This window comes from Choloepus didactylus, chromosome 6, assembly GCF_015220235.1.
Source record: "Choloepus didactylus isolate mChoDid1 chromosome 6, mChoDid1.pri, whole genome shotgun sequence".
In the NCBI taxonomy this organism is placed as follows: Eukaryota; Metazoa; Chordata; class Mammalia; order Pilosa; family Megalonychidae; genus Choloepus; species Choloepus didactylus.
In genome coordinates this window covers 8,871,579-8,882,670 of record NC_051312.1, presented here as the reverse complement: position 1 = coordinate 8,882,670, position 11,092 = coordinate 8,871,579, and the positions used below count along the sequence as shown (strand labels likewise).

The window sequence follows — 11,092 nt, the reverse complement described above, 5'->3', positions numbered from 1 at the left end:
CCGCCGGCTTCGCGGGCTGGAGAGCCAGGGAGCCGCGGGCGAGGGATCGCAGGATGAGCGATCGGGGCCCGGGCAGCCGGCTGCGGACGCGCCCCCCGAGCCCACCGGCCCGCGCCCCGCGCCCTCCGCCTCCCCGCGGCCCCGGTCCCGGCCCCGCCGCCCGCCGACCCCGACCCTGCTCCCAAGCCCCGCGGGCCATGCCCGGCCGGCCCTAAGCGCTGGCCGGGGGGCGTCCCCTTGCGCCCGGACCCCGCGCTGGCGCCCCCCGGGCCGCCGCCCGGCGCGGGGGCCATGGCGTTCACCTTCGCCGCGTTCTGCTACATGCTCACCCTGGTGCTGTGCGCCTCCCTCATCTTCTTTGTCATCTGGCACGTAAGGCCGGGCTGGGGCTGGGGCTGGGGCTGGGGCCGGGCGCGGGGTAGGGGGCAGGGGGCGCGCGGGGCGCGAGGGGGCCGGGTATGGTCTCAGGGCCCGGGGGAAACTTGGAGCCTTCTCTCCGCTATCCCCCGTCCGCCGGCGTCTTTTCGCCCCCATTAGCACCCCCCCACCGCCGTCTTCCTGCCCGGGGCCCCCCTTCGTTCTCCGCCCCCGCCTGTCTGTGGGATGTCAGTCGGTCCTTGACCCTCGCCCCCGCCCCTGCCCCATCCAGCCCCGGGGTGGGGGCCGGAATTCTGGAATGCTTGCTCCTTCCCCTCCTCCTCCCCTCCCCTGTTCAGCCGCCCCCATTTGTCCATCGGGCAGTTTGTCTGTCTGCCTACCCCCCTCCACCTTTTGTGGGTTTTTCCAGCCGGAGTGATGGAGCCGGTTGCTATGGCAACTGCATCTGTTTACAGGACCCGCATATCTCAGAGCCCATTAACCCCTTCCCCTCCCAGCCCCCTCCCGATCGAGCAGCGCTCAGCTCTAAGCAGCGCCGGAGACCACCTCCCCGCTTGCTTCACCTTGGGTGTCCCCACCCCCCTCCCATAGGGCTCTCCCCTCCCCCCCGGGTTTCCTTCCCACTTCCCAGTTTCTTTTCCCATTCTTGCCCCCACCTTCCTCTTTGTCTCCTCCTCTGTCTGTTCCTCTCATCCCGGATCCCAATCGCCTCCCCTGTCCCCCTCTCCTCAGAGGCCCCCCCTGCCTGGCTCCTCGCCCTTCTCTACAGAACTAGCAAGCAGCCTCCAGGTCTTTTTTGGCAGAGCAAACCCCCCTTTGCTGCCCCTCCCCTCTTCTGTACCCTGCAGCTCCTGCCTCCCCGGGGCTCCCCTCCATGCCCCTGTCTGTTGAGGCCCTGACCTCAGCATCCCCTTCTCCCCGCTCCAGCACACACATCATGGACCCTCCCCCTCTCCAGGCTCCCGTCCTGCACCCCTTTCCTTCTTTCTTCTCACTCCCTTGCCTTGCCTGCTTCTTTCCTGCCCTCCCCACTTCCTCTCTCCCTCCTTTCCCTGGGACCTGCTGCCTGCTCGTGGTGCCCCCGGTGCTCTTGACCTCCCTCCCTTCCCAGCCCCTGCGCCTTTGTCTTCAATCAGGATTCCGTAGACTGTGGCTTCACCCCCACGTGTGAGGAGTGAGCCCCCACGGGCACCTTCTAACACCTGCCCACTACACCCGCATGCCAGCTTCTCTCCTTGCTCTGTCCCTCCCCCTGTGGGTCTCTCAGGTGCTTTTTCCTTTTTCTGTTTCTCTTTTCCTCTCTCCATCCCCCCTGGGTCCACCTTGATGTCTCTGAGCCCCCTGTCCCATCCCCGTGGCCTGGGGCAGTCCTGCAGCGTTGGGGCAGTTAGGCTGGGTCTTCAGGAGTGGGACATATTGAGGACCCAAGATGAGGGACACAAAGCCACCCAGCTCCTGAGAGAAAGGCTGGATCCTGGAATCCGAGAAGCCCCTGTCCTCAGTGTGTCCTCCGTCCGGCGCACCTGTTATGTTTCCTGAGACCCAGCCTTTGCCCCAGGGAGCACCTGGGCTGGGAGAAAGGGCCCAAGCTTTGAAGTAACACCTTCGCTCAGCAACCGATATTTACTGAGCACCTACTAGCCGTCAGGCACCATGTCCATATAATCTTAGTGAGCCAGTTGTCCTCTCTGAGCTTGTCTCCTCATCAGTAAAGTGGGCTTGTATACACATCCGAGTGCCCAGAGTGGGGCCTGCTAATGGGGGTGAAGGCTAGGGGGCGTGGTCCTCAATCCCAAACTGGTAAGAACTAGAACCTTCCAAGGCAAGATCCTCAGATCCCACCCAGACCCTGAGCCCAGGCCCCACTGGTTGCTAGGCAACTCTGGTGGTGAGTGATGCCTGTCAGCTGTCACCGTGGGGGATTGTTTGTTCCAGGGGGGCTGAGTCAGCACCAGGCAGCCTGGGGGTGGGAGGCGCGACACCCGCCACCTGCTGGCGATGCCAGCTCTGGGGCAGACAGACGGCACTCTTCCGCTCCCTGCTGGACCCTGACAGGCGGTGGCTGCCCAGAGTCAACGGGGAGTTGGGGGTGGGGGGGCTCCAGATGGTCTCAGTTCCCTCCAGGAAGCCCATGTTCTCTCCCTCTGAGCCGTCTGGGGTCTGGGATGCTGGGGGGTGGGAGGCCAACTGCCCCATTCTAGAGCTGAAGGGAGGGGACCCCGGCAGGCTCCTCTGCCAGCTGCCCTCTCCCGAGTCACCTGCCAGCCCCCCACAGATCTGTCCCATCAGTCTGTACCACTTCCGCTCTCCTTCTGGGTTCCCCATCCCAGCGAGAGCACTGACATCCGCCAGACACCCCGACACCAGAAGGTGTCTTGGGCCCCTCTGCCTTCACCCATAGCCAGTCAAGCCCTGCGGAGTCGGGCTCCTGAACAGCTCTGGAATCCGTCCCCAGCCCCACAGCCACTCTCCCCATTCAGGCTGCCACCCACCCTCCCCCAGTAACCCACCAGTCTCCTCCCTGGTCTGGCCTGAATAAGACAAAGCATTTAGGAATTCAAATTCTGAGTTCAGGTTGGGTTAGAACCCTGGCTCCACCACTAATGAGCCGTGTGGCCTTGGACAAGTCACTTAACTTCTGTTCTCTTGTCTGCAAATTGGAAATGATAATGCTAGTACCTCTGTCATTGGGTTGTTGCAAGAGTTAAAGGGTTAATCTACCTAAGCCCACTGCCCCAGAGTAAACACCAGGTCAGTCTTGGCTATGACTCTCGTCCACTTGGTACCTCCTGCTTCCACCAACCCAAAAACGCTCCTCTGCTGCTCTGCCCCCTTCTTTGTCTCCCCATTGCTTCAGACCGATGTGAAACACCTTGGTCTGGCTTCAGAGGGCACCCACGTGGCCCTGCCAACCTCTCCAGTCCCGTCTTCCACCCTTGGCTTCCCCCTTCCCACTCTCACACTTTCCTTCTAGACTCATGAAACCTGCTGCTTCCTGAATATTCCTTGTCCTTTCAATCCCCCGTGCCTCTATACTTGCTGCTTGGACTGCCCTTCCCCCATTTGTTCACCAGGCAAACACCTTCTTGGCCGGAGCCCCCCATGAGCTCCTGAACGGTTGGATACCCAACCCAGAGCTCCTTAGGCACCCACAGCCCGGATCACCCTGGGATGTGATTCATTGTTCTTCTCCCAAGCCTGGGGTTCCCCCAGGGCAGGGGCTGCATCCCCAGTCTCTGGGGCCCTAGGACAGAGAAGAGGCCACCCCTTGAGATGCTTTGGGTGGAGGTGTGGGGAACTCCTGCACACTGGGGTGCTATTCCAGGCCGTCCAGACCTCACACCAGGCCCTGCCCCTTCCTGGGCCTCAGTTTCTCCACCTTTGCCACAAGCTCCGATTGGTCTGGACGCTCCGAATAAACTCCTCTCCCAAAATTTCCCCAAGGAAGGGTGGGGAGGGGTCTATAAGCCGCTGCCCCACCCCTGACGGGCACGCGCCCCTCCCCCAGATCATAGCCTTCGACGAGCTGCGGACCGACTTCAAAAACCCCATCGACCAGGGGAACCCAGCGCGGGCAGTAAGTGATACATGTGCTGTGCTGAGGTGTGTCCGTCCGTCCGTCTCTCATCTGTCACGGGCAGGGTTGGCGAATGGGGGGGGGGGGGCTGGAAAGACGGGGTGGGCGTGCGGCGGGCGCACCGGGCGCCATGCCCCTGCCTCCCTCCGTCCCCGCCCCCAGCAAACACCTGGCGCGGGCTCGGGGCTCGGCTTCCTCCCGGCGGGGCGGCCGTTGCCAAGCTCTGGGCCGTTGCCGTGGAGACGCGGGTGAAGGTCCCTCCATGGCGACGGTCGCCATGGGGACGGCGCGGCTGCTTCCCCGCCGCGCGGCTACCGCAGTGGCGCCCCCTGGCGGCCACGGGCAGGGCGGAGGGGGCGCGGGAGGGGGGGCCGGGCGCCCCGATCCCGGCTCCTCCGCCTCCCCCATCGCGACCTTCTCCTCCCCTTACAGCGCGAGCGTTTGAAAAACATCGAACGCATCTGCTGCCTCCTGAGGAAGGTCAGTGTCAGCGCTGGGGGGCTGGGGTGTCCTGGCCCAGCTCTGCCCTCACCTGCTGACCCCGGGCCAGGCCTTCCCCGGCTGTGAACTGTGGCCGCCAGGGTGGGGGGTAGGCTGGAGGCCCTTTTCCAGTCCCCAGTCACGGTGGGCGGGTGGACACTCCCACACCCCAGCTCCCCTTTGCCCTCGAAGTGGGGATCCATCCCGGGAACCAGTCCGCTGACCTCTCACCTGCCCGCCCTCTCTAGCTGGTGGTCCCGGAGTACTCCATCCACGGCCTCTTCTGTCTGATGTTTCTGTGTGCAGCGGAGTGGGTGACCCTGGGCCTCAACATCCCCCTCCTCTTCTACCACCTCTGGAGGTGAGGGTGGCAGCCGCCTCTCGGGGGGCTGGGACGGGGGCCGCAGGGGCAGGACGGCGGGCACTCAGGCCCCTTGCTCGTTGGCCCAGGTACTTCCACCGCCCCGCAGACGGCTCTGAGGTCATGTATGATGCAGTCTCCATCATGAATGCTGACATCCTCAACTACTGCCAGAAGGAGTCCTGGTGCAAACTTGCCTTCTACCTGCTCTCCTTCTTCTATTACCTGTACAGGTGAGGCCCCGCCAAGGCAGTCAGAGCTCAGGGAGGGGATGCTCCAGGCATTGTGCCTCCAATCCCAGGAATGGTCAGGCCCCCGATTTCCTGCCTTTTGCCCTTGTGGGCCGAGGACTCCCCAGGGTGTAGCAGGTGGGTGGCCAGGTGGCCAGCCTGGCGGGGGACCCGGCTCACCGCCCCATCTTCCTGCAGTATGGTTTATACGTTGGTGAGTTTCTAAGGGGGAAACCGGCCAGGGAGCAAGCCCAGAACGGACCGGACGCCTGTGCACCCCCAGCCCTGCCCTTCGGCCACAGAGGCCTCAGCCCTGGGGAGGGAGGGGGCACTGGTGCCCCCTGCCTCTCCACCCCCCCAAACTGCTGCTGCGGGGACCCCCCCCGCCTTCAGAGCCCTCCCCCTCGGCCTCGGGCTGGGCAGAGCTCTACACAGAGCCTGTGGACACGGCCGGCAGTCCTGGAAGGGGCGGGAGCTCCGGCCTTATCCACTTGGGGGAAACTTGGGCCCTGCCAGGGGGCAGGGCTTGACCCTGGGAGTTCTGGGCCGCCCCCCTCCATGCCCACCCTGAGGCTCCCCCTGCAGGTGGGGGGGTACCCACACCGGGAATGAGCAGGCTCAGCAGGGGGGGGCAGCCCCAGCCCTAGTCTGCCCTCCCCCTCCCCCAGGCTCTCTCTCCAGCCCCAGCCCTGTCTCCCCCCACCTCCCATTTCCCCCCTCCCAGCCCACCCTGTCTCTTGGATCTATTTTCTATGTTGCCTGGAGGAGTCCGGCACCCCCTCCCCGGCCATTTGTGACAAAATATGAATAAACTACTGCAAACACGTAGGCCCTGTTTCTGCTTGTGAGAAGCCCGATGCAGAGGCGATGGCATGGGAAAGGTGTAACAAGATGGGGAGCAGCCCTGACCTGAACCCCAGCCCTACTAGTCTGGCCAGATACCCCTCCAGGATGGGTCCTTGGCAGCTGCCCCCCTTCCTTCCATCCTCCCTTTCCCAGCCACAGGTAAGCCCTTTCACCTGCCCTTTAAGGCCCTGTGTCAAAAGCAGCAGCTCCAGGGGGCCCTCCCCGGGTCCAGCCTCCCCCCAACAGCCCCAAATTTGGTCCCCTCCAGCCCCGGGAGTGAGGGTCAGACAAAATCAAGGAAATCAAATCTTCAATGTATGGAAAAGTCAGCGCCAACAGGGGGCCAGAGGTCACCGGACCAGGTGGAAGGTCAGCCAGTATATGATGAGGGGCTGGCAGGCAGCAGCCCCCAGAGTCAGGTAGAGCTGGAGGCGCTGCCGGGGAGCCGGGCCCCCCATGCTGTCGGGGCCCAGGGCCGCTGTCCGCAAAGAGCGCACCTGGAAGAGAGGGGCGCTGAGGCCGAGCCAGGGGTGGGGGGAAGCGGGTCCCTGCTCTTACCCCAGAACCAGGGATGGAGGGGAGGGCGCCCCGACTCACGATGAAGTACATGAGCGCTGCTGAGGTCCAGGCCAGGGCCACGTAGTAGCCGTCGCTGCCGAAGATCAGCCCCGTGAGCACGCTCAGGATCATCCTGTGGGTGGGTGGTGGGCAGGCACGGGGGGCAGCACAGCACCCCAAGGGCCCAGCCGAGACCCCCCACCCACTGGACCCCCTTGGCTCTCACGGACGCTCCCAACACATCCCAACTTCCCCACACACACCCCAGTGCCCGAGGAGACGGCCAGTCCTGCTGCCGGGAAGAGCCAGAGGCCGAGGAAGAGGCAGTGGCGTTCTTGGGGCCCCAGGTCCCCCCCATGCATCCCCGCCAGGCCCCCAACCCTGGTGCTCACCCCACGTATTTGTAGCCGCTGTAGGCCAGCAGGTGGAAGGTGCTGAGGTCGCTGCGCACGGTGGCCAGGTAGAGGCCCAGGAGCAGAGCCAGCACCTCCATCAGCACCCACGCCAGCGCCGTGCTGGCGCACAGGCCCAGCACCTCCGGGGAGAACCTGCGGCCACGGGGGCGGGCGCTCAGAACCAGCCCCCCTGGGGAGTGGGGAGAGGCGTCGGGGGAGGCAGTAGGGATGGGGAGGGGGTGGCACGGACCTTTTCTGAATGCCCAGTGCCATCCCAGCCAGCAGCACGTAGGTGATGAAGGCCATCGCTGCCGAGAGCCAGAGAGGGGCCGTCAATCTGGTTTCCTCGGCCAGAGCCCCCTCTCTTGAGTGAGGAAGTCAAGGCCACCAACACCACCCCGCTTTCCCCCACTCTTCCTTCCCTGCCTATCCCAACATGGCCCCAAATCTGCACTCAGCTCCCCACTGCCTGGCTTGGAAGGCCTTGCCTCGCCCCACCTGCTTCCCCAACCCCACCTTTCGCGTAAATGTCCCCTGACCCTTTTCCCAACACCACCAGAGGCCACTTCCTTCCCTGATCCTGTGCTTGGAAACATCTGTGTGCATGATGGGACAAGGCCTTGGCTCTTCCTAGAACAACAGGCAGGGGCCAAACCAATTTCAGGCAAGACTCAAGGAGTGAAATGTGGGTTCACTGGGCAGCCCTGGCTGTCCCTGGAGCCTGGGGTCATTCTAAGTCTGCTCCTCGGTGCTGGCTGTGGCTGTGGCCACCCTGCCAACATGCTGTTTTTATAGCACTCAGAGCCGGTGACAGTCGGACTTTAACTAAGCAGTTTTAACTCCTCCAGCCTTTCCTCTGCCCCCTTTGAAGTACAGAGAGGGCTCAGTATCTGGAATCAGGAAGCCAGCCTCCCTCCCTATAAATTGGGGAGCTGCAAAGATATTCAAGTCTGTGCACCTCAGCGGCACCATGTAAAATGGGCATGCCGGTTCCAGCCCTACACCATGGCTAAGAGAAGTAAACAAATGAAGGAAGGAAGAACCTGGCCCAGTCACCCCTCCTTCAGTGCTCAATGTGTCCAGCCTGGGCTTAGCCTCGTGTAGGCACCAGGATGGAGGAGAGTCCGACACAGAGTGGGCCAACCACGGCGCAGTGTGGGTAGCCTGACGGATGCCATACGGGGACAGGCAGTCGTTGCCCAGAAGAAGCAACCACCTGATCGGGGTATCAGGGAAGGCTTCCTGGAGGAGGAGCTGCCTAAGCAGGCCTTGGAAGAGGAGTGACAAAAACCACAGCTCATCTTTACTGCATGCTTCCTATGTGCCAGATACTCTGACGAGCACGTCATCTCTTGGAACCCCCTCAGTGATCTCTTGCAGTAGGGGCTGGTAATATTCCCACTTTGCGTAAGAGTCAAAGTAACCAGCCTAAGGTCTCCGGGCTGGAAAGTGCAGGGTCAGGATCTAAAGTTGGGGCTCCAGGCTGGGGAGGGACATGGTCCAAGTGAAGCGGGAAGAAGGGCGCCAGAGAGCAGGCACTCCTTACTTACTGGTCACCCCACCCTGTCTACCTGGTGTCTAGGGACCACCACACAGAAAAAACACCAAGAGCAGATGCTGAGTCAACAGATGAGCCTCTCTCTTCCTGTCCCACCCCTCCCCCCCAGCCCAGGTCAGAGACTCACTGGGGATATACAGGTCGGGAGCATTGAGGTCTTGCCGTGGGGGCAGAGGCACATCACGACTGTACTGCACTTCCCAATTCTGGCAGTGGCAGCAGCGGCCGGGTCAGGAAGAAGAGAAAAGAGGAGAGAAGGGAGTTGAGGTCCGGGTGCCGGGCTCTGAGCTGCATCAGGGGGACAAGGGAGCCTGCCAGCTCACCTGGCGGGCAGCTCACCTGGTGCGTGTAGGGGAAGACCAGTAGCCCTAGCTTCTTGGCCACATAGGCTGTGTCCACGGCAAAAAAGTACTTGAGTTTGTTCACAGACACAAAACGGTGCAGCTGGGAGGGGAGAGAGGAGGCTGTGGGCAAGCTGCACCCCAGATCTCAAAATGTTTCCTCCAGGTGCTCCTTCCCTCAGAACCGGAGTGTCGGGAAGGGTCCCATGATGTCCCAGCCCTGGCCAGAAATCCTGCCACCCCGTGCCCTGGGGATTGGCCACACCTCCTTATGCATCATATCCTTCCCGTGGGATGCGATGGAGCTGCCATAGGCCATAGCCACGTTGGCCATTGGGTCCCCCAGCAAGTGGTTGACATTGAAGGCCACGTCGGCTCCTGGGGCTGGGTATCCCCCCGGCTGGCTGGGGTAAGCGCCACTGGTGTCATCGAAGAGGGGAGGGGCATCTGGAGCTGCCCGGGCCCTGTACTTGGAGCCTGCAGGGTTGGAGATGACAGGGATACCAAAGACCACCCCTTCTCCAGGCCCGGCAGCCCTGTATGGGTCCTGGGGCACCAAGCAATCAGTGCAGGGAACCCCAGCTGGGTGAGGGGTAGCTAACCAAAAATGAAGAACTTTGACAGGGGATCCTTTGGTAGAGGTGCCAGAAAGAGCTGGAGAAGCACGTGAAAGTGATTGCCCACCTAGGGCTCCTGGGAGCCTTCACAAGGGAAGTGATCTCTGAACTGAGTCGTGGAGAGCGAGTAGAAGTTTGCTAAGTGGAGAAGATAATCGGGAGGGCAGCCCCGCATGAACAAGAGTGGGAAAGGCGACGGCTGGGGACCCGGGGGCCTTAGGCAGAGGTTGGGGACCCCACCAGGGCCATGACAAGGAAAAGACGTTCTGGGGGCGGACCCCGTTCGTGCCCAGTAGGGCATGGGGATCCCATATGTGCTGTCACGGCTCTGATCTCAGCACTGGGCCGAGAGAGCGAAGTCCGGGACGCGTTGCAGAGCCGCGGGGCCAGGAAGCCGAATGACCGCCGCCGCCCTGGGCAGCGATCACCGCCGCCCCTCTCCCTCGGGGTGAGCGGGCCGCGCCCCGCCCGCCCCGGGCCCCACGCACCGTGGGCTCCGTAGCCCGAGTGATAAGCCATGGTCGCGCCGCTCGCTCTCCCCGACGGCCCGCCGCGCCGCCTCGTGGGTGTGAATACTAATGAGGCAGCCGCTCCGCTCCCCGGGCACCCGCCGAGTTCACCTGGCAGCCGGACACGTCCCGGAGCTGGCTGACCGCCGCCGCCATGTTCGCAGCGTCATCCTCCGCCGCCTGCCATTGGCTCCTGGGCTGTGCCGGCTCGTCCCTCCCCTCTCCCAATTGGCTACTGGGTTCTGCCTCGCTGAAGCGGATTCGGCAGGAGTCAACTTCCGGGCGCGGAATAGGCGGGGTGATTCGAGGAGCTCTTGGATTGGATACTGGGTTTGCTACCTGGCAGAGGCAGCCAATAGATAAGCTAAGGTAGGAGGAGGCTTGAGAATGACTTCTGCGCCTGCGCGGTGGGACGGTTGACGCTCGCTGTGCCACGACTACATCGGGCGGAGGGAGGCGGCGGCTGGAGGCCGGGTATGGAGTTCTGCTCTAGGGATGTGCTCCGGAAGGGAACCGGACGTTCGGGTTCTGACCCAGCCTCGCCCCTCCGGGCTCCTGTCCCTCCCACTCCGTGCTCGCCTTCCTCCTCCGCTCTGCACCCTCCCTTTGGCCCTGGTGCGGAGCCCGGGCAGCCCGGGTGGTGGTGGTGGGAAGTGGGGCCAGGCAGTGACCGCGCGGCCGAGCGAGCCCTGGGACGCTGGCACTTCCTCCCGCCTCCCACTTCGCCTTCCCGAGCGGGTGCTGTCCGTCGTCCGGTGCTGAAATGCCCTCCCGCCTCTGCCGCCAAGGGCCTGAGCTCTCCACCCGCTCCTGCACGCGCGCACACCCATTGCGCTAATTGAAAAACTGAGGTTCTAAAAATCCAAAGTCCCAGCGAGTGGCCCTGCACTAGGCCTGTCCTGTCGACTTTCCCGTGATCCAGTCAATTTGGGGGCAGAGGTGTGCTGATCCCCTCTTGAAGCTGTCAAAACTCCTGAGTCATCGCAGGCCCTGCAGCCCTCTCGAAGGGATGCCCCCAAGCCAGCTGAGCCCTCCTCGTGGTCCCGAGACCTCCCTTTTCTCCCCCCAGGTTCGGACCACCCCCCCCCTCCCAGAGATAGACCTCAGGGGCTCCCCTCCACACAGACTTTCAGCCACTGGCTTCTAGAGAACAGGATCAGGTACTCTGCAACCTGCCTCTGATTAGCTACCCAGTGACCAGTTACACCAGGTGACCTTCCTGCTCCATGAACTCAGCCCACG

At 63.2% G+C, this 11,092-nt stretch overlaps 2 protein-coding genes across 3 annotated transcripts; one reads left to right on the top strand and one right to left on the bottom strand.

The window, feature by feature from the left end:
• Window positions 1-183: 183 nt before the first annotated feature.
• On the top strand, window positions 184-5,788 carry CNIH2 (cornichon family AMPA receptor auxiliary protein 2). The gene is made up of 6 exons (XM_037840934.1): window positions 184-372; window positions 3,887-3,955; window positions 4,388-4,435; window positions 4,684-4,796; window positions 4,886-5,029; window positions 5,225-5,788. Exons 1-6 carry the CDS (start codon window positions 292-294, stop codon window positions 5,250-5,252), a joined length of 483 nt encoding a protein of 160 aa, XP_037696862.1. The 5' UTR covers window positions 184-291; the 3' UTR covers window positions 5,253-5,788.
• A 377-nt stretch (window positions 5,789-6,165) lies between these two features.
• On the bottom strand, window positions 6,166-10,027 carry YIF1A (Yip1 interacting factor homolog A, membrane trafficking protein). Of its 2 annotated transcripts, none has more exons than XM_037840931.1 (8): window positions 9,830-10,027; window positions 8,990-9,201; window positions 8,723-8,827; window positions 8,511-8,589; window positions 7,076-7,133; window positions 6,823-6,978; window positions 6,470-6,563; window positions 6,166-6,369 (listed from the first exon to the last, which is right to left on the bottom strand). In XM_037840931.1, the coding sequence occupies exons 1-8, from the start codon at window positions 9,858-9,860 to the stop codon at window positions 6,223-6,225; spliced, it is 882 nt and encodes a 293-aa protein (XP_037696859.1). In that variant the 5' UTR covers window positions 9,861-10,027; the 3' UTR covers window positions 6,166-6,222. The 2 variants fall into 2 exon arrangements, with proteins under 2 accessions (XP_037696859.1, XP_037696860.1); XM_037840932.1 differs by having other exon boundaries at window positions 6,470-6,524.
• Window positions 10,028-11,092: the final 1,065 nt, after the last annotated feature.

Coding starts and splice junctions, on each gene's coding strand:
- CNIH2 (XM_037840934.1), top strand. CDS start 292: ATGGCGTTCACCTTCGCCGCGTTCTGCTACATGCTCACCCTGGTGCTG. Junction 373..3,886: donor TCTTCTTTGTCATCTGGCAC/GTAAGGCCGGGC, acceptor CCCCTCCCCCAG/ATCATAGCCTTCGACGAGCT. Junction 5,030..5,224: donor TTCTTCTATTACCTGTACAG/GTGAGGCCCCGC, acceptor ATCTTCCTGCAG/TATGGTTTATACGTTGGTGA.
- YIF1A (XM_037840931.1), bottom strand. CDS start 9,860: ATGGCTTATCACTCGGGCTACGGAGCCCACG. Junction 7,134..8,510: donor TCCCGACCTGTATATCCCCA/GTGAGTCTCTGA, acceptor GGCTCTCGGCAG/CGATGGCCTTCATCACCTAC. Junction 6,979..7,075: donor GCACTGGGCATTCAGAAAAG/GTCCGTGCCACC, acceptor CCGTGGCCGCAG/GTTCTCCCCGGAGGTGCTGG.